General features: G+C 41.4%; 1 protein-coding gene across 1 annotated transcript in view; it reads left to right on the top strand.

The window, feature by feature from the left end:
• The first annotated feature begins 1,840 nt into the window (after window positions 1–1,840).
• Uggt2 (UDP-glucose glycoprotein glucosyltransferase 2) overlaps window positions 1,841–21,682 on the top strand; it is a 135,292-nt gene continuing 115,450 nt past the window's right edge. The window contains exons 1-7 of the mRNA XM_051160970.1: window positions 1,841–2,037; window positions 7,827–7,909; window positions 12,244–12,374; window positions 14,133–14,245; window positions 15,144–15,318; window positions 18,227–18,323; window positions 20,014–20,086. Coding sequence (XP_051016927.1) covers window positions 1,844–2,037; window positions 7,827–7,909; window positions 12,244–12,374; window positions 14,133–14,245; window positions 15,144–15,318; window positions 18,227–18,323; window positions 20,014–20,086 — 866 coding nt within the window. The 5' untranslated portion in view covers window positions 1,841–1,843. The remainder of the gene's footprint in view (window positions 2,038–7,826; window positions 7,910–12,243; window positions 12,375–14,132; window positions 14,246–15,143; window positions 15,319–18,226; window positions 18,324–20,013; window positions 20,087–21,682) is intronic.

Here is a 21,682-nt window from a genome sequence, read left to right as displayed (position 1 = left end):
GAATTCAATAGGTACGCATGCGCGCTAAGTTCAGTTTTACTAATGTTCTTTAATAATAGACTGCATGTGGCTTACATAGCAAGCCGGTTTTTGGTAAAGATTGCCATTGTATGAGACCTGCTCGAATTCAAGACTTGCCGTCAACACTTCATTTTCTTCTATCCCACAATTTCAGCCAAAAATGAAGAATTAAAACAAAAACGTGTAAAGGGTTCACAATGTACTTGTACTAGGGCTCTACGGCTGAGCCTTCTGCCTGCCTACCCAGGACCACCGAGGGTCCGCCCAGGCCTCCTGAGTGCTTCCTGGTCCCCAGCATATATTGTGCTAGGAATGAGCAAAGTGTGAGTTCTCAAAGAAAAGCACCGCCTGCAGTAGTGAGCCTGAGAGTGAAAATCCAATGACGTGACAGCTGAGGAGGTTTGGGGAGTCCAAAGAACGAAGAGCCGAAGAGCCGTTGGAAGAGAAATCAGTAAGTGACGGCAGCTGCAGGTTATTTGATCCCATTGTGAACCATAAAAAATCTGTTTCTTGTTTGATGTGGTTGAGCCCTAACCCACACATTTCATCCAAGAGCTTTCTGTACACAGGATTTAATAAAGTTAACCCTAGGTCAAGAGGCAGAGCAAGAAACCAGCTGACAGGGATTAAATAGATAGGCGGGCCTTTGAGAGAAGACATTTAAGACGGTGCGGAGAGGAAGGAGGAGCCTTTTCCTTCAGGACTTGAGCTGAGTAGGAAGGCCAGCTGGGGTGCTTTCTCTGCCTCTCGGAGCTATTAGGATTTCACTCCAGCAGCTGGCTCCTGAGTCTTCATTGGTAACATCAAATGATTTGGGTTTTTCCTGTTTAAAACAACAGAAGACTCCCACTTTGGAAGTGAGACTTTACCTGGGCAGTTTTCAGAACAGGGTCTAAGGAAAACTAAATACATAAGGGTGTGTGTGTTTTTCTGTCTGTCTGTCTGTCTGTCTCTATCTCTCGATCTCTCTCTTGTGTGTGTGAGTTTATATCTGTTTCTCTCTCTTCCCCTCCCTCTTTCCCCTGCTCCTCTCTGGGGTGTGTGTGTGTTTCTCTCTCTCCCCTCCCACCTTCCCCCACCCCTCTCGTGTGTGTGTGCGCGTGCAGCCAGAAGAGATGGGTGTCCACAGAGCAGAGATGTACACGGACGGGAAGCAATGGCTCTATGCTCTCCCTGAACTATTTTTTCTGCTTCTCTTACATTTCACTCCTATCGTTTACCAATGTTTTTTCTGTTCAGCTCTAGTTTTTTGAGACACCACGGCTTGCTCAGTCTTGTCAGTGCACAAGCCTGGGCCTTCCAAGGGGCTGAGAGTAAGGAACACAATTTTGCATCCAACTCCAAAAGTGAGTGTAGCTCCCTGCTGATAGGAATTTGACCGGGCTGAGAAGCCAGTTCTGATCCCACAGGAGTCTGCTGGATCTTAAGGGTGGGGCGAGGTCCGGCCCTCCGAACCAGCCAGAGAGCAGAGAAAGACTGACACATCACAGCTCCCTCAGCTTAGGGGTTGCCCAATCTCTCACACAGGACAGAGCGGAAAGTTTGCCCTCACCTAGGGCTCCCTGACTAGCTGGATCAAGACAGCTCCAACTAGTCCACTCAGTGCCCCAGGCCTGCAGACCCAGGACCCCAAGACCCCGTGGAGGACCTTCAAGCATCCTCAACAGCGACCTTGCAACCTCTAGGGAGGGTACCAGCGCCAGCCCGCTGGGGCTCCCCCATGGTCGCCGGCCACGCATGCGCGCGCTATGGGCTGGCCAAATAACGGACCGCAGCTCCCCCCACCGGAAGTGGGCCGCGGCGCACCAGGAGGAGTGGACTGATGCGTGGCGGCTCGCGCTTCCCTCTGCGCACCATGGCGCGGGCCGGATCGGTGTTGGAACTGCGGCTGCTTCTGCGCTCCGCCGCCACGCTGTGGCTCGCCCTTCTCGGCGCCAGCACGGCCACCGCGTCCAAGGCGGTGATGGCACAGTTGACTGCGAAGTGGCCCGAGACCCCGCTGCTGCTGGAGGCCAGGTGGGTACCCTGGGGGGCCTGGGCCCAGCGCAGCGCCGGGGCATGGGGACCCCTGCATCCGCTTATAGGTCCTCCTTCTGCAAGATGCTGCGCCGACGCCCCTCGCTCCAGGGTCCCCCCAGATCCGATGTCGGCTCAGGCCCGACGCGACTCGGTTGACGCTTCCCCTTAGATTTGCTATCCTCCGGGGACCCTGGGGCTCCACAGCCACCTCAGACCTGGCCTCTTCTCCGACCCCAGCGTCCTCTCAGCTAGTGCACCCCCAGAGCTGACGTCTCTTGGCACCTCTCTGACCAGGTGTCTTCTTGTCCCTCGGCGTCCCCAGGCACGTGGAGCATCCCTGCTCAGGACAGTCACTCTGCCACAGTAGCTCTGTGACAGTAACTCACTCACCGCGTGCCTGCGGTTTGTAAAACTTCTCTGTCCCAGGTCGATTCGTGTACCTAGGCATCTTACTGACAAGGAAGGCGGAATGTGGCAATGTGTCGTTTAATGCAAGCACTTCTGCAAAGTTCTGGTCAGCAGATAGCGCCCTTGGAGTGCGAAGTTTTCTAGTTACATTTTGTTTCTCATCTGCTTTGTTGATTCTGTGGGCCATGATGGTATCCTTGACCTCTGTGGCTTCCTCCCCTTCTTCTGTTTTTTTTTTTTTTTTAATTATTAGTTGCGTTGTTGGCATTTTACTTTTCATGCAACCCAAATTATCACTTCTATCGAGTGTTCCCTAAAGCCCTTCACAACCTAGTCTGGGTCAAATTTGACATCCTCATTACTTGTGGGTTGAATGGTGACTTCCGCAAAGATATGTCCACATTCTAACCCCCAAATAAGTCAATGACACTTTATTTAGATCAAAAGTCTTTGCAAGCCTAATTGAGACTATTGGGGCATTTTTAATTATCTTGGTCGGCTCCAAGTCCAGTGCCATAAGACATAAAAAATACTTAAGGAGAAGGCATGCGAAGCTAGAGTCAGATCGGAGCTAAACAGCCTCAAGTCACAACACCTGAAGCCACTAAATCTAGCAGAGGTGTGAATGACAGAAGCAGTACCGCACCGTCTGCACCTGGACTGTGGACTTCTGGCCTCCAGAGTCATGAGAGAGTAAGTCTTTATTGTTTGACGCCACTGTGGCTTTGGCTGTTTGTTACAACAGCGCTAGGACATTAGTATAGACTTGGGTACCAAAAAGTAGGATGCAGCAAGTACCTAAAACTATGATAAAGTAGTGCGGACTTGGGCAAGACAAATGTTGAGAAATGCAGCAAAGGTCACTACAGCCTTGAGGAGACTTCCGAAATAATGGTGATTCCGGTGAGGACTCTCGAGTGTGGTAAAGCTAGCTGATGCTGTTTTGGAGAATCATAGTCTTGAACAAGATGTCGGTAAAAACATGGATATGAAAGCAGGTTCTGTGATGGGTTCAAAAGGAACGCTGTTGGAGCAAGAAACGGAGGTTCTTGTTCAATACTGACAGTACAAGCTAATAGGTTCAGCCATTTGTGAACACCAACTCGGGCAGTTATCACAGTTACCTGAGGAGATTTTCAGGAAATCTTCAAGATGCCGCCTTGCTGCCCTTTGCTGCGTAAGCTGCAGAATGAGGAGAGATGAGCGAAGGAAAAGGAAGCAGCGCTTTGTGGTTTGGAATTTTCTCAGCCTGTTGCTATTGGAAAGGATGTGAAAATTAGGGAACCTCATGTGAGTGTGATCTAGAGAGATGGCCAAGGGTTCCGGTCAGCAGGTGAATAGAGGCAGGTGACTCCTGGATCTGCTCAGCGATTCCTTCCGAAGCTGGAATAAAGATGGTAATTCCAGAATGCTTCACAAAGTGTCTAGAGCAGTGTTGTGTTGAGAAAAATAAGTATAATCAAGTACTGTCAACTGACGGATCAGACTTTTGCCTCTGGCTATGCAGGGTCAGTTGTCCATTCCACTTCTGAGTCCTGAATGGTCTAAAACTCAAAAATTGTTAGTGTCAACATGACTCTGAAGTGAAAAAAAAAATCTATACCTGACCTCATGGGACAGGATCAAAAAAATAAATATACTGAAATATTATATAAAGTTATCTTTGAGGTATGTGTATATAAAACAAATTAATTACATATTTAGAATATGGTCTCATCCCCAAAATCAGCATTCTGTATATGCAGAGATCCCAAGAAGTGTGAGCTGCCTGTGGCCCCGGGGACATCCAAGTTATGTGTTGTTGCTTGGCCAGCTGAACATGGAAGCTGCTCCTTTCTGTACTGTCCCCAACTGTTGCACCCTACGTTGTCTCTGCTTCTAGATCTTGTAATTTTTGTTTTTAAGTCATGGAGATGGATATTTCTAAGGTATCTTTCAGTCTCTTCTATGCTGGACTGAAAGATCTTAAATGGCTTTGACATTTTATTTTTCCCCAGAAACTGTTGAACAGTTGATTATTTGGGCTTTATACCCATAGACTTTGTACAATGTAACAATTTCTTGTTTGTTTTTACATTAGGATTTTGTTTTAAGTAATATTGTCTATGTAAATAAGCAAATAAATAAAATTACTATGCTGGCTTTAGAACTACTTGGTTTTTATTTTATGTGATAATTTTTTTTTATAATTTCACATTCAATGAATTTTGATGATATCTACCCCCTGTTCTCCCAAATCCCCCTGGAGCCCCCCTGCTCCGCCCCTCCTCCCCATGTGCTGTCATTTAAAAAATTCACCCCCTGAGTGTTAGCACCACTGATATATGGCTGGATGTTCCACCTGGGCTCCCAGGAGCCATACCCTACCCAAGGCTGGTTCTCTTTCCTCGAGCAGCCAGCACCCAGCTGCCAATAGCGTGTCAGCTCAGCCTCTTATCCATGTTGGCCTGTTAGCCAACTTGCTCCTATGCAGGTGTTAAGCAACCACAGCTACTGTGAGTTTAAGTTCAGGAGTCTTGTGTGTAGAAGACAGTTTGACAGCAGTGCTCCTCAGCCGGCCTCTGCCCCTTGCAGGCTTCCCGCCCACGTCTTGCAGTGTTCCCTGAGCTGTAAGGGAAGTGGTGTGGTGCAGTCAGTCAGTGAAGGACAAACACTCACAGACTTACCCTCCTTACACTTTGACTTCACTGCACAGAGCTGCTCTGATGTGGTCCGAGAGTCCACTAGCCCTGAGTAGACAGGGGAGTGTCTAGAAGGCAGCTTCTAGATTATGTCCATTGAGCAAATGACAGTGGGTTTTCTCCTAGTCCTGTAACATCCCTGTCATGTGTTCTTTGCAAGGTTTATAGCACAGGGCATGAGTTTCCTCATGATCAGCCTCTCCCCAACATCCATGCTGCTCTTGAAACAGTGGCCATACTTTTCTAGGCTTTCACTATTGTACTGTGGAGATCACAGATGGTTGAGACTGTTGATGGGTTTTCTCTGTGTTTTGTGATCAGTGTCTTTGGTATCTTCAGCAACAGGTAGCTATATATGACTTTTGTATAGCACAGTAGTATATATGACTTTTCTATAGCATCTACAGTACTATATATGACTTTTCTGTAGCAGCTACAGAACTATATATGACTTTTCTATAGCAGCTACAGTACTATATATGACTTTTCTATAGCATCTACAGTACTATATATGACTTTTCTATAGCAGCTACAGTACTATATATGACTTTTCTATAGCAGCTACAGTACTATATATGACTTTTCTATAGCATCTACAGTACTATATATGACTTTTCTATAGCAGCTACAGTACTATATATGACTTTTCTATAGCATCTACAGTACTATATATGACTTTTCTATAGCAGCTACAGAACTATATATGACTTTTCTATAGCAGCTACAGTACTATATATGACTTTTCTATAGCATCTACAGTACTATATATGACTTTTCTATAGCAGCTACAGAACTATATATGACTTTTCTATAGCAGCTACAGTACTATATATGACTTTTCTATAGCATCTACAGGACTATATATGACTTTTCTATAGCAGCTACAGGACTATATATGACTTTTCTATAGCAGCTACAGGACTATATATGACTTTTCTATAGCAGCTACAGTACTATATATGACTTTTCTATAGCATCTACAGTACTATATATGACTTTTCTATAGCATCTACAGGACTATATATGACTTTTCTATAGCAGCTACAGGACTATATATGACTTTTCTATAGCAGCTACAGTACTATATATGATTTTTCTATAGCAGCTACAGTACTATATATGACTTTTCTATAGCAGCTACAGGACTATATATGACTTTTCTATAGCAGCTACAGGACTATATATGACTTTTCTATAGCAGCTACAGTACTATATATGACTTTTCTATAGCATCTACAGTACTATATATGACTTTTCTATAGCATCTACAGTACTATATATGACTTTTCTATAGCAGCTACAGGACTATATATGACTTTTCTATAGCAGCTACAGTACTATATATGACTTTTCTGTAGCAGCTACAGTACTATATATGACTTTTCTATAGCATCTACAGTACTATATATGACTTTTCTATAGCATCTACAGGACTATATATGACTTTTCTATAGCAGCTACAGGACTATATATGACTTTTCTATAGCAGCTACAGTACTATATATGACTTTTCTGTAGCAGCTACAGTACTATATATGACTTTTCTATAGCAGCTACAGTACTATATATGACTTTTCTATAGCAGCTACAGTACTATATATGACTTTTCTATAGCAGCTACAGTACTATATATGACTTTTCTATAGCAGCTACAGGACTATATATGACTTTTCTATAGCATCTACAGTACTATATATGACTTTTCTATAGCAGCTACAGTACTATATATGACTTTTCTATAGCATCTACAGGACTATATATGACTTTTCTATGGCATCTACAGTACTATATATGACTTTTCTGTAGCAGCTACAGTACTATATATGACTTTTCTGTAGCATCTACAGTACTATATATGACTTTTCTGTAGCATCTACAGTACTATATATGACTTTTCTGTAGCATCTACAGTACTATATATGACTTTTCTGTAGCATCTACAGTACTATATATGACTTTTCTGTAGCATCTACAGTACTATATATGACTTTTCTGTAGCATCTACAGTACTATATATGACTTTTCTGTAGCATCTACAGTACTATATATGACTTTTCTATAGCATCTACAGTAGTATATATGACTTTTCTATAGCAGCTACAGTACTATATATGACTTTTCTATAGCATCTACAGGACTATATATGACTTTTCTATAGCAGCTACAGTACTATATATGACTTTTCTATAGCATCTACAGGACTATATATGACTTTTCTATGGCATCTACAGTACTATATATGACTTTTCTGTAGCAGCTACAGGACTATATATGACTTTTCTATAGCAGCTACAGTACTATATATGACTTTTCTATAGCATCTACAGTACCAGTTTTGCTTATGAACCATAAACCATCTCTATACTTACTATTCACCCTTTAATGCTCTCATTTTTGTTATCTTAGTGGTATTTAATGTAGAGAGAAAAACAAATTACACATTTCTAAGTTGTTGATAATGATAAGAAAAAGCCAAAAGCAAAACGTAATACAGTCTTTTTAGCATATATGTATATATGTATGTACATAATTACTTTAGGTGAGAATTTCAAGTACTTTCATATTGTGTTACAGTAAATGCATATCAGTAATTTAATATTAGTTTTGGAGGTTTTATCATAAAATATTTTGTTCTACAGTGTAGTTTATAGTATCTAACCTGTTTTTCATCTATTCGTGGATTGTGTTTTTCAACAGTGAATTTATGGCAGAAGAAAGTAATGAAAAATTTTGGCAGTTTGTGGAAACAGTAAGGGAATTAGCAGTTTATAAGCAAACAGGTAAGTGATGTGCAAATTTTGATGTATGAAATTTATACTCAAATGCATACATTGGATATGTTTTAAATGGTAATAATTAAATGTGAACTCTAATTGGGTTAGTAATTCTGAACATTAAATTTGAAGGTTGAGCGTATAGTTCTGTTGGTAGAGTTTTTGATGAGTGTACAAGAAGCTCTGGTTTGGACCCCCAGCATTAGCAAAGAAATGGGCATGGTGGCACACTCCTGTAATCCTGTCAATTGCGATGCAGAAGAGTGACAGGTTCAAGGTCATCTTTTGCTGTATACTGAGTCAAATGTCGATCTGAGCTGCATGGGATCTTGTTTCAAAACAAAGAAAGAGGATGTTTTAGTGGAAACTTCACTATTTTTATGTCAGCTTGACACAACTAGAGTTGTTTATACAGAGGGAACCTTAGGTGAGAAAATGCCCCAACTCACATAAACCTGTGGGCAAGCCTGTGGTGCCTTTTCTTAATAAGCAGTTGAGCGTTACACAAGAGCATTCTGGGTATGCCAGCCTTAGGCTTGGTTCTGGCGATATATGAAAGCAGGTGGGCGTGGTGGCTGAGGCTAGCCTGGTTGACAGAGCAAATTCAGGCCAACCAAGGCTACATAAGTGAGACCCTATCTTGAAAAGAAAAACAGACACAGGGAGCAAGCCTGTAAGCAGCTCTCATCCATGGCCTGCCTGCTCCAGTTTCTGCCCGAATTCTTGTCCTGACTTCTCTTCCTGAGGGCCTGATCAGGAGACTTGTAAAGGGAAATAAACCCTATCCTCCCCGAGTTGCTTTTGGGCATTGTGTTTTTATCATGGCAGTAGAAACCCTAGCTAAGAAACCATTGCAAACAATTCTAATAAAACCTGTAGGAAAACTCAAATAATTAGTAATGATTGTACATTAAATTAAAGGAAAAATCACAATTGTTGTATTATTTAACCTAAATTTCTTTGAAGTGCTATTAGTTTTGCACTGGGATTTTTTTCTTGTTTTAACATACTTTATTTGTTAAGAGTTTTCAGACTCCAGCAGGAGTCTCTCATGTCTGCTCTGTTCATTCACAGGGAGAGCCCCTCCCCCATTCAGATTCACAGGGAGAGCCCCTCCCCCACTCAGATTCACAGGGAGAGCCCCTCCCCCATTCAGATTCACAGGGAAAGCCCCTTCCCCATTCAGAACCCTTCACCTGGAGTAATGACACAGCATTAGTATTTAAAATCAGTTTGTACTCTTACTGTTATTGTGAGTTTGAACATGTATTTATTGGCCTTGCTGCATTTTTATTGCCTGCTTACTTTTGCTTTTAAACTCTTAAAGATATTTCCAATAATTACCCTAAAAAGGTCAGATAATGTATTTTCATACCATTATCTATAAAATAGTAATTCCTTCTTCTATATATGCCAAAATGTGTGCATCTGTTAACACAGACACTAATAGTTTTTAGAAAATAACAAAATATTGAGGCCATTAAGTAGGTTCTGGCAACAGAAGCTCCAGGGCTAATTATGCTAAGGGAAGATATTTTTAAATCTTGAAATAAAATAGGTGACATGGCTGCATAGTCCCATGAACAGTAAGTCGTTAACCGTCTGTATACCAGACACAGGAAACTTTTTACTCTAGGTAACTAAATCGTTTTATTTTTACTCAAATATAAATGGAAGACAATTAGTTCTAAGTGATTATTTGCTGCAGTCTGTTTGGCTCAAGTGGCTTTGAAGTTTGGCAATTTTTTATTTCAATTCTAAAAATAAAAAAGTCTAATATAATATACCTTTGATGATATTTTAGGTAAAATATTTATAAAACCCAGTAATTTTCTCTTTCAGCAACTGCTTTCCTGAAAAACATTATCTTATGGCCATTATTTCTTTTGGTTAAGAGATGCTAGGCACTGCTTGAATGATGATACTATAAGGATGAGGAAATACGATGTATATATTTAATACTTCATACTATGATAGAGACAGCAAATGGAGTGTACGCTAAGCTGTGCCTGCCCTAAGCTGTGCCCACTCTAAGCTGTGCCCGCTCTAAGCTGTGCCCGCTCTAAGCTGTGCCCACTCTAACCTCTGCCCACTCTAAGCTGTGCCCACTCTAAGCTCTGCCCACTCTAACCTCTGCCCACTCTAACCTCTGCCCACTCTAAACTGTGCCCACTCTAAGCTGTGCCCACTCTAAGCTGTGCCCACTCTAAGCTGTGCCCACTCTAACCTCTGCCCACTCTAACCTCTGCCCACTCTAAGCTGTGCCCACTCTAAGCTGTGCCTACTCTAAACTGTGCCCACTCTAAACTGTGCCCACTCTAAGCTGTGCCCACTCTAAGCTGTGCCTACTCTAAACTGTGCCCACTCTAAACTGTGCCCACTCTAAGCTGTGCCCACTCTAAGCTTCAGCGGATTTTGCATGATGTGAGGACACACAGAAGGTGCCTCATCAGTGTTTAGAGCAGATCTGCTTGAACTCTTTCTACTTGTGACCCCTTTTTACCCAGGTGCCATTTTTACATGGCACCAAGCATGTAGGCATAAAAAATAGGTATATAACCAAAGAACCAAATGTTTAACTAATAATTTATAAGGAAATTGATTTTAAAAATAAATTAGGCATACAAATAATTTTTACTATTTATTAAAGACGAAAGCTAATTTGAAACTGAAGCCAATGAAATGAATGTGCTTATTTGTCTACCATACAATCCAAAGATATATAAATTTGTTACTTACATGATGGAGAATGACAGTGACAAAATACTACGTTCTGTGCTGGGGAAATAGCTCAGTTAGTAAAGCAACCTGCATTTGGTCCCAAAACCCATGTGAAAAACAGAACAAACCAAAAAGGGCCTGGTGGTGTGCTCCAGGCCTGTAATCTCAGAGCCAGCCAGCCCAGCCTACTTAGTGAGCTCAAGGCTAGTGAGAGCTTGTTCCAAAAGTGAAGGCTGGAGGGAACTGAGGAGTAACGCTTGAGCCTGGTCTCTGTCTGCAACATGTCTGCATGTACACACATGTCCATGCACACACAGACATGCAGACATGCTGTATTCTACAGTTCGGCCATTACTTTATATAGGAAAAGTGTATGTTAAAGACACTTCCATGCATAACAGTCAGGAGACTCGAGTCTCTGCTGCCTCTTTCAGGAAGCACCCTCGGCATTGCCTGGCACAAGTGAACGCTCAGAGCAAGTGAGGATGACACTAGGCTAAAGTACGTGTTGAGGAAATGAGGTAGACATTACAGTGTGAAGAGGATAAGTCAGTAGCAGACTTTATTGGCCAACCATAAATGTCTGGTTTATTAGGGTCCAATACACAAAACTTGAGTAAAATATAAGGGGAAGATGAAGAGAAGGTTGAAAAGGCAAAATTGTGTCCAGCCATTTATTTGATGAGCATAAATGTAACTGTTGTAATAGCATAGTATAGCCTAAGCCTCCATTTCATAATAGAGATTATTTTCATGGTTATAAACTATAGGTATTTACATTCTATTTTTTATGTTTTAAACGTTTACTCTTTGGTGATTTTCTATATGTATGTAATAAATTTAATTATTTTCACTCCGTTTCATCACCCCACTTCTCCCTCGGGAACCTTTCTTTCCTAAAAGTCCCCCTCCTACGTGCACATCTTTTTTTCTGTGTGTGACCCACTGAGTGTGAATAGAGTTGTTTGCATGGGGGTGCATGTGGGGAGGCACACAGAGAGAAACGTCTTTTCCTGCTTAGCTCCGTTAGCATCCCTAAGCTGCCTTGAGCTTTCTACTACCATCCTCTTCTGCCTTCTACCCCAAAATTAAATGCTTTTCTTTTTCTATCCCAAAGAGTATTAGAGAGTTTTAAACCTGAGTTCCAGGAGCCAGCTTCCCTCTCGTGTCTGGAGATGAGCTCAGAGCAGGGGAGCAGCAGCTCAGGGTGCACCAGCTCTAGGCAGCGCTGAGGCTGCATCATGAACCAACGTCAGGTGTGCACAGCTCTCTGGAGTGTGGCTGACACGCTGGCTGCACGTGGCTCACTGCAACAGATCTGTGCTCCTTCTGTCTTACGGTCGTCCTCTCAAGTGCACACTGCTCTGTAACTCATCTGGGTAGCAACCCACACTCCAGAGTACACTAGAGTACATCTTCCCAAGACATTTAGTGAAAAGGCTATTTTAAGCTTACCTTGTGTTGATTGCTCAGAAAACACTGAAATGGACAAAATCATGTTTTCTTTAGCAGTTACCCAAACTTAAAATATGGTGATTTGACATTAATTCAATTAGCTCTGTGGGTGGAATTTGCCAGTATACCGAATGTAAAGTGCTAACATCTTTTTCTTTTTGTAGAATCAGAATATTCTTACTACAACCTAATTCTGAAGAAAGCTGGACAGTTTTTACACAATATGCACATCAATCTCCTAAAGTTTGCTTTCTCTATAAGGATGTACTCTCCAGCCGTTCAGATGTCCCAACAGGTAAAAATGCCCATGGGCTGTGTGTGTGTGTGTGTGTGAAAGTGTCTGTGTGTGTGCATGTGTGTATGTATGTGTGGATGCGTGTGTGTGTGCACACATGTGTGTGTGCGCGTGTGTGCATGTGTATGTATGTATGCACGTGTGTGTGTGCATGTGTATATGTGTGCATGCATGTGTCTGTGTGTGCATGTGTGGATGCGTGTGTGTGCGTGCACATGTGTGTGTGCACGTGTGTGCATGTGTATGTATGTATGCATGTGTGTATGTGCGTGTGCATGCATGTGTCTGTGTGTGCATGTGTGTATGCATGTTTGTGCACGCGCACATGTGTGTGTGCACGTGTGTGTGCATGTGTGTGCATGTGTATGTATGTATGCACGTGTGTGTGTGCATGTGTATATGTGTGCATGTGTATGTGTGTGTGTATTTGTGAATTAAGATGTGCATTATAATATATATTGAGCTATTTAAAGTGAACATGATTTATTCAAAGATCCACCTGCATCTGCCTCCCAGAGTGCTAGGATTACAGGCATGATGTGCCACTGCATCCAACTAAGATGAATTATTTTAACCAAAGTAACAGTTGAGTTTTAGGTTATATTCATTTTTTTGCTTCTTTTTTAAATTTTATTTGATTATATTTCTTTTTTAATATATACATTTCTATTATTGCACGGGAATAAAATAAACTACATACTGCAGGAAGAACCACGATACAATCATGAGTTACATAAATGTTACATTCATAGTGATTTGGCTATATGTATTTGTGAAACTTATTGCATCTAATTTTCTGAACAAAATTGAATAGTTATCATATCTCATCTCTATTAACTTAAATCATCTATCTTGATCTAAAAAGAACTTATTCCCTAACCAACTAACTTGGTTGTAAGACTAAACTATCTGGTCTTCAACCCCATCAGAGACTTGAGAAGGAATAAAACTTAATTACCTGAGTGAACTGGAAGTGCAGGTTAGCAGCTTCCAAATGAAAAAAATGACAGGGACAGTTTACAGCCCGAACAGTCACAAAATGATGGGGACAGTTTACAGCCCGAACAGTCACAAAATGACGGGGACAGTTTACAGCCCGAACAGTCACCCAACACTCTCTGTGACGTTGAACATCTTCTTCAGCCTTCTGGCCCAGTAGATCTGACAGACATGTTTGCGAGGCAGGAACTATTGAGGACTTGCTTACCCTGCCTTGAAAGAGTTTGGCCATTGACTTTGCCTGCATCTGAACTTGCACAATTTTAGGCGGAATTCTGTCTGTGGCAGAAATGAGGACACTTTACCCAGTGGCTGGTTTGCCACATTTGAAGCCATCTCCATAAGAAGGTTCTTTGATGCTCGTCTTCTTTGAGTCAGGCTGGGGGTTGACAGAAGTTAATTTGTCTTGTTGTCAAAGAATCTTTAGAATAATAAAAACATCTTTAAATGCCACATTCTATAGGTCTCTGAGGCTTTTGAAGACCTTATTTAACTATTTTATCTTATGTGTCTATAGAATCATATCTATCTGTTAGACCTAGGATATATATTCTTTAAAAAAAAAAAAAAGGTAGATAATTGAACTCACTCCTTAACTCAAGGCCTTAATTGTTACTCACAAAGAAGGTTACTTTTAATTCTGTATTGATGCAGATCATGGTCATGTCAAATACTAGTCTTATTTTTCACAAGCATATACACCTTAAGGTTGTATTCTAGTGATGAGCTACCGTAACAGAATCACTTTTGGGATTGTAGATGGCTGCTGATGAGCCACCACCAGATGGATGCAGTGCGTTTGTGGTTATACATCAGAAGTACACCTGCAAAATTAACGAGATTAAAAAGCTTCTGAGTAAGGCCACTTCAAGGTAAAGCAATCTAAGTAATAGAGAAATAGCATGTGAGGAAAAAGAGACATTGAACAAATTATTTGATCCTGTTTCTATTAGTGTTAGCACGAAACTTCTTAGGTCTTTTAGCCCATTTTAAGAAAAACAAAAGCCCATGTTGCAAGTAATTTTGAGGACGCTAGGAAAGTTTTTAATTAGAAATATGTGGGGAGGAGTCTGCGATTCCTCACTTCCTTGAACATTTATCAGATGTTGTGCTATGTCTGAATTCCTGTGTAAATAAAGGTTTTCCCAAACATGGTGGCTTCAAGCAGTAATTGCTTTACACGGAGTCTGAGCACTTCTTTCACCTTCTCTCTTTCTGTTTGGCTAACTGGTCTGTAACTCGGAAACTGAAAAGGTTACGTAAGTGACAGTAGCTAGCTTTACATGTAAAGGTAGAGTTTACTAGGAGGTGTAGATAACCCAGCATGTGCCTGCGAAGTGAGTTGTCACAACTGACTAGAATGGTTGTGCTGATCTTCAAGAACTGCCCTGGTCCTAGGCTGCCCACCTGCCCTTAGCAGCTCCCTCATAGCTCTTGTTATTAAACAGTAATTTTTGATAAAGGTATGCCTTTGCATGGTCTCTTACATATTTGGAAACTAATCTCAGAGAATATTAAGTATAATGAAAATTATTCTAATTAAATATAAATTTCAATTAATTAAAATTATATTAGTAAAGTGTTATTATTTGATTTACAATACACCTAACTAGAAATTAAAGCATTTCTAATAGTCAATTTTAGATAAACCAGATTTCTTCTTTTTCTCTTTTTATTTTCCTACTTCTGTAGTTACTAACCCTTTGCTAGCAGAAAGTATAAAGTATCACAGTATATATCATCAAGGTTTGTATTTTGTTTTCATTTTAGGTCCAGGCCATATCTATTTGAAAAAGACCACAAGTTTCCCACAGGCAGTGAGAACTCACCAGTGGTTATTCTCTATGCAGAAATTGGTACAAGAGCATTTGCTGAGTTTCACAGAGTATTGTCTAAGAAATCAAACAATGGTAAAATTCTGTATGTTCTCCGCCACTATATTAAGGTACATGTTTCTGTTGTTTCTTGTTTGTTTCGCAGTGTTAGTCATTTGTGGCTTTCGTTTCTTTTCTGACGCAGACTAAAGGTTTATCAGTTCTGTTTGTCTTGTGTGTGGAAGCCAGTCTGCGTCTTGGTGGTTTTGGCGTCTGCGATCTTCCTGTTTCCGCAGTCTGCACTCTGCTCCGGCTTCCGGCGCATCTTTCCTTCGTCGTCCTCGGGGTTTTGTTTCCTTGGGCGCATCTAGTTTCTTTAAGTGACCCTCAGCTTGCTGTGATTACACCTTTTCCTTCATCACTGCTATAAACATTTACAGATGTCTAAGGTCTGTTTTAATTGAACTCTAAAGCTTTGTAGAGCATCCTCTTGAAGGAGAGATTTGAACAGGCCTGGACTATCTCCTCCATGTCCCAGCGTGCTAAATGCTGAGTGCGTGACGTGGCTACTCTAACAGTGTGGAACAGAAGCCGTCTGGGTGCCGCCTGCTCTGTTACGCACATGTTACTGAAGTGTGTCCAGTCTCCTCAGTACTCTCAATCGTTAATTTTCATTGTAGACTTTAGTTAAGTCCCTACTATTTACTAGAAATGAGAACATTTTGTTAAATAATCTTAAAATTTTTGGTAAACTGGAGTATAGTATTTTAATAGTCTACCTAAAGATTAAAATATACAATAAAAACATAGGTCCATTGAACATATGTATGTTTTATAAATCTTAACATACTGAAGTCATTAATTCATGTGCCTCTATCACAAATATTATTTTTTAAACTAGCAATTCTTAGTCGGTTTCCTTTCTTTTCCAGAAAAATAGATGTATATTTATCAATAGCAGAGGCCATGATGGTGTAATTCCCTACTGGGTGGAGCAGATCAGAGATAAGAGACACATTAAAAGAAAATGGATGGAGGAGATAAAGGAATGTATTTGTCTTACTTGTGCCCACCGAGTGCTACTAATATGGCCCCTACAGGATATGCCCATCTGCTGAGGCTCTGTCTTAAGTATTCTTTGGAGAATATAACAAACAAAATACCTCTACAGAATCATATTTACCATGAGGGTGCTGTGTATCATTAGATAACACCCCCCTTAATGAATAGCATCTTCTACACATAGAGTAGCGATGATATAAATCGACCAACATGTGACTTTAATGAAAATAGACTAGTTTTGTTTTGTTTTTGTTTTTTGAGACAGGGTTTCTCTGTGCAGCCTAGGCTGTCCTGGACTCGCTTTTTAGACCAGGCTGGCCTCAAACTCACAGTGATCCGCGTGCCTCTGCCTCCCCAAGTGCTGGGATTACAGGCGTGCGCCACCACACCTGGCAAAAATGGAGTTCTTTATGCTTTCTTTTGAGAAGACACCTCTTTTGAGGGAGAAGAAGAGATAGAAATGGGAAGATTTGTCTTAGCCATTTTGGCCTCCGAGCACTTCAGCTTACAAATCCAAGCTTATTAAACTACAATTCAGTTTTTATCTTAATACAGTTCGAAAGGAGAAAGTACATACAAATTTAAAAAACATTTTTCTTTTATTATCCAGGAGCCAATAACTTTAGTACTGATAATCTAAGTTGGCTATGTGGCATTGCATTTCCTTTATGAACTCTGACAAGATATGTGGCCATATGACTTCAGTTTTCCAAGCCACCAGCTATAATTTTGTTTTGGGTAGCTATGTGAGACTGGAAGCTTTTTCTTATTAGTGTAGTGTATTAAGTAACTCAGTTGTTCATGCTTTCAGCGCATGTGAGCAGCACTTTTGAGTTCTGTGTATCCAACACACATGTTTTGATTTGGAAGTAAACAGACCAAGAGAGAGAAATTCTGCTGACATACTTAGTTTTAAGGCTAAGGAAAGTGCTAGGGAAGAGGAGGGGGCAGAGGTGACGCACCACTGTGGTGCTCCTTCCCCCAACTCTCTAGCCTCTGTCACATTCCTCTGTCACATGCAGAATTATCAGACTGTCCCTGTGCAAACTCGTGATGAGTGAAGACACATAGCTGCTTCTAAGAAATTGGTGCATTCAGAATAATTAAAACTAGTTCCCTGACTCTTGGAATAGAAAACAAATGATGGTGACTGCAGCACAGCACGTAGGACAGAAAGGGAACTTAGACGTCTTTCTAAAATCACGTGTATTCATCCATGTTGCCTCCTGAAAAATAAAACATGATTTGCCTTGCTTACTGGAGGATTCTCTAGAGAGACATTTTATATTTGTCCTTTCCTAGAAGGAGGAAAATTACCTCCCAAAATTCTGATAATATAAGTATTTTAGATTGCTAGGTAGCCACTCACTAACTTGTGGCATTTGGAATACTATAGTCATTGCGATACCTGAAGAAAGTTGAGGCACTAAGCACTGGGTGTTTTATTGTCTCTATATCTCTAGCCGCTACTTTCTCACTTTTCCATCGTCCTGGCACTCGTTGCCTGATGGACGAGAAGCAAGGCGTGTGAGGTGAAGGGAAGAAGTGCACTTTTCTTGCAGCTTTTTCTGTGTTGGACCCTCTGTTAACTCCTTGTAGATTTAAAGAGAGAAATCTCTTTTTCCCAATAAGAAATACTGAAGAGTCATAACTAAGTTTCTAGTAAGAAAAAAGTCCTCAACAAAATTTTGGTTCTTTGATAGACTGTATAGAGAGTATGTCTCCCAAATAATAATATTTCACAGTGGTTATAAGCTTCTCGTGTTGGGCAGGGGACTGTAGCCTGGTGCTAGAGTGTGTGCCTAACACGTACAAGGCACTGGGTAGAAGGCTTAGCACCCAGCAACACACACACACACACACACACCCCTCCAATATTACTAATTTGCTGTAGTGTCTTAATATGTCATGGTACTAAATTTAAAGCAAGATGCTTAACTAAATATTTCTTTTTCTAAAATAAATGTATTTGAACAGAACCCAAGCTCAAGGAAAATGTACTTGTCGGGTTATGGTGTGGAGCTAGCAATTAAGAATACAGAATACAAAGCATTGGATGATATCCAAACTAAAAGTAAGTTTTTTTTTTTTCATGTTTAAATTAGGCTTCTTTCTTTTCAGTTCTTTTACTTTTTATTCACCTCCTCCAGTTCCCCTCCTGGTCTGCCTACTCCTCTTCTTGTACTTGAGCCCACGGAGCCCATCCACTCGTGGTCCCCACACACATGCGGGTGTGATGTCATCACCAGGCTGTGATAGGCACCTTGCCAGTGGCTATTCCCCTCAAACAAAAGTGACCCTCCCTCAGCAGTAGCTCTGAGCTGGGGTGAGGCCTGCTGGGTAGTTGACTGGCTTCATCTTTGTGGTGTACAGAGCGCAGGGTTTCATAGCACGCTGTCTCACCCTCAAGCTCTGGCATTCCTTTCTCCTCTCTGCAGTGTTTACTGAGCCCTGAGGTGGCAGGACTCTGATACAGACATTTGATCTGCGGCCGAGCACTCAGAGCGTGCTTTTAGGAAAAAAAACAACACCAAAAATAAATTTTTGTTAGTTTTTGAGAATTCCAGCGTATCTTTTAAATATCTTTATATCATTCCTCAACTTTTTCCAAACACATCCCCCCATCTCTACCGTCCCAACACATCCCCTGGAGAGGGAGACCTGCTGGCACTCAGAGGAAGGATAACAGGTCACCAAGAAGAGACTTGATACCCTATGAACATATACAGGGGGAGGAGGTCCCCTCAGTCACAGTCATAGGGGAGGGGAGTAGGGGGAAAATGGGAGGGAGGGAGGAATGGGAGGATACAAGGGATGGGATAACCTGAGATGTAATAAGAATAAATTAATAAAATAAAAATTTAAAAAATTAAGTCAAGTGCAGTTTGTACACCCAAATGTCCTTGGATGTGTTGGCTCCTGCCAGACTCCACAAACAGTGCCACGCTCTTAAGAAAGCTAACTCCCCCTTCCCAGCAGCTCTCAGTCTCCAGTGTCTCCTCAGCTGGGAGAGAAACAGGCTCTAGTTTCTCACAGCGCTGTTTTCCCCTTTTCTGGCCCGTGTGTTTCTGTGCCTTCGCTTAGAAAAGTTTAGCTCGCTTGATTACAGTTGTCCATTCGTCTCTCTCCTTTCCCACCAAGTGTGATGATATTTATCATTAGTGTCGTTGTCCTGATGTCTGTCCTATCAGGAGTCATAGTAGACAGCAGATTTTATCCAGTGATTGAACTGGGCAGATATTCAGCTAGCACGTGGCTGCAGCAGAGTGCCCTGCATTTCTGCTCATAGCCCGGGACCCAGAGCTTCGGCAGAGTGAGAGGAGGAGGCAGGCCTCTCCCAGGGCCGGATGACTGTTACTTATTATACTGTTATTTTCCTGAGGCCATGAGTGTAGTGTCTTCCTAAACATCTTTTGATTATCTTTAAGATTGCTTGAATTGTGCAACAACTCACATTTATTAGGGTTTGGATCTACCACCAGACCTGAAAACATAAACCAGGATTTGCTGTGGGTACTATTTCTTATCATTTTGGTTTATAAAATAGAAATTTCTTATAAAGTAATTTATATAACACTCATTGGGGTTATGCAGTATTTAACTATTCAAGCCCATTTTTAAAATGAGTGCATATTTGTTTAGGATTATAGTGTATACACATGAACATATGTTAACATTGTACATGAAAGAAATGTAAAATTCATTTTATTGAGATTTCCATGCTTTTTCAAGCCTGTAAATATTTATTTTCTTCTTTAATGTAGCTACTACTGATACTTCTATAGAAAATGAGACTGAAGCAGATGAAGTTGAAGGATTTCTTTTTAGGAAACTGAAGTGAGTATGAATAAAAATGAAGTTGGGTTTACTATGCACTTTTGCTTTACAAGTAGTTCATTTGATAGGCTGTGTTGGCACAGACTCTTTTTATATGCACATGCTGTCTTCATGAGAGTTTGTGTTATCGGGATGAAGCACCATGAGGAAAAGCATCATGGGAGGACAGGGTGTATTCAGCTCACACTCCACAGCACGGCTCGTCACTGGAGGCAGTCAGGGCAGGAGCTCAAACAGGGCAGGAAGTTGGAGGCAGGAGCTGACAGAGGCCACAGAGAGTGCTGCCTCCTGGCTTGTGCAGCCTGCCTTGTTATATAGATCCCAGGACCAGCAGCCCTGGGGTGGCACCACCCACAGTGGGCTGGACCCACCCTCATCAATCACTGATTAAGAAAATGACTTATGTCTGGATCTCATGGAGACATTTTCTTAACTAGGGCTCCCCCTCTCAGATGACTCTAGTTTGTGTCAAGTTGACCTAAATCTAGCGAGCACACATAAAATTCTATATACATATCAATGTCTTTATTAAATAAGTTACGGACAGCTAAATGTCAAAGCTAGAGAAAGCAAACCTAAAAATTTTGAAATAATGAAGAATTCCACAACTGGGAGATGACTGTTGGTGCCACCCTGCTTTGGCCTGTGTGCTGCCAACCTCACAGCACATTTCTCAGGATAACATAACAGCCTATGGAGCTCATTGCTCTGCACAGTGGAACTGTGGTATGCATCTGCTTCCACAGCAGCTGTGAGAGAGCAGCCACACTCCCCAGGACGTCACATCCGTCCCTCACGTCTCTGCTGAGTGCCTGCATGCACCATTCATGGACATCTCTACTTTTTCTTGGCACAACTTCAGGGAAAAATTGTCAAGTCAACATATTTGTACTTCTTGAATTTTGATACATATTTGTAAAATTTTCTATCCACACTAGCATGTGAATGTATCTGTTTCCTAGAACTATTTTTAATTTTTTTATTATTTCATTTGTTTGTTTTGATTTTTGAAGCAGAGTTTATCTGTGTAGCCTTGGCTGTCCTGGACTCGATTTGTAGACCAGGCTGGCCTCAAAGGCTCAGAGATCCACCTGCCTCTGCCTCCCGAGTGCTGGGATTACAAATATGTGCCACCATGCCCAGCTGTGTTTTTTATTTTTTTAATGGGTGAAATGATGCTTTTATTTACAATTATCTCACTGGAGTGGAGCATTCTGTAGTCTGACTTGAGAAGCAGTCGGCTTTGGGACGTTTGTTGTAAGCTTTCATTCCGTTTCCTATGCTTATTGGACTTTGGGTTTCTTCTCCAGTTAACTGCATATTCCTGACCTTTGCTTTCTTCTTAGTAATCTTTAAAACTGAAATGTATTCAACTTACTGTTGTGTCGAAATTGACAGTTTGAATTCCTATTTTTCTATGGACCAAATATTCTTTCCCTTGACTGGCCCACATAAACTTTTGCTTGCTTGGGCAGGGGTGAGAGAGGAGGAGATAAGCAGAAAGAAAAACACTTTACGCTTCCTTACGTAGGAGCATGTTGAGTAATCCTCCTCACCTACCCCAGCAAGTGTGCCATGCAGCCACAGAGCATCCTG

This window comes from Acomys russatus, chromosome 18 (genome assembly GCF_903995435.1).
Source record: "Acomys russatus chromosome 18, mAcoRus1.1, whole genome shotgun sequence".
NCBI lineage: Eukaryota > Metazoa > Chordata > Mammalia > Rodentia > Muridae > Acomys > Acomys russatus.
The sequence above is the reverse complement of the archived record's forward strand: the minus strand, read 5'-3'. Positions and strand labels throughout refer to the sequence as shown.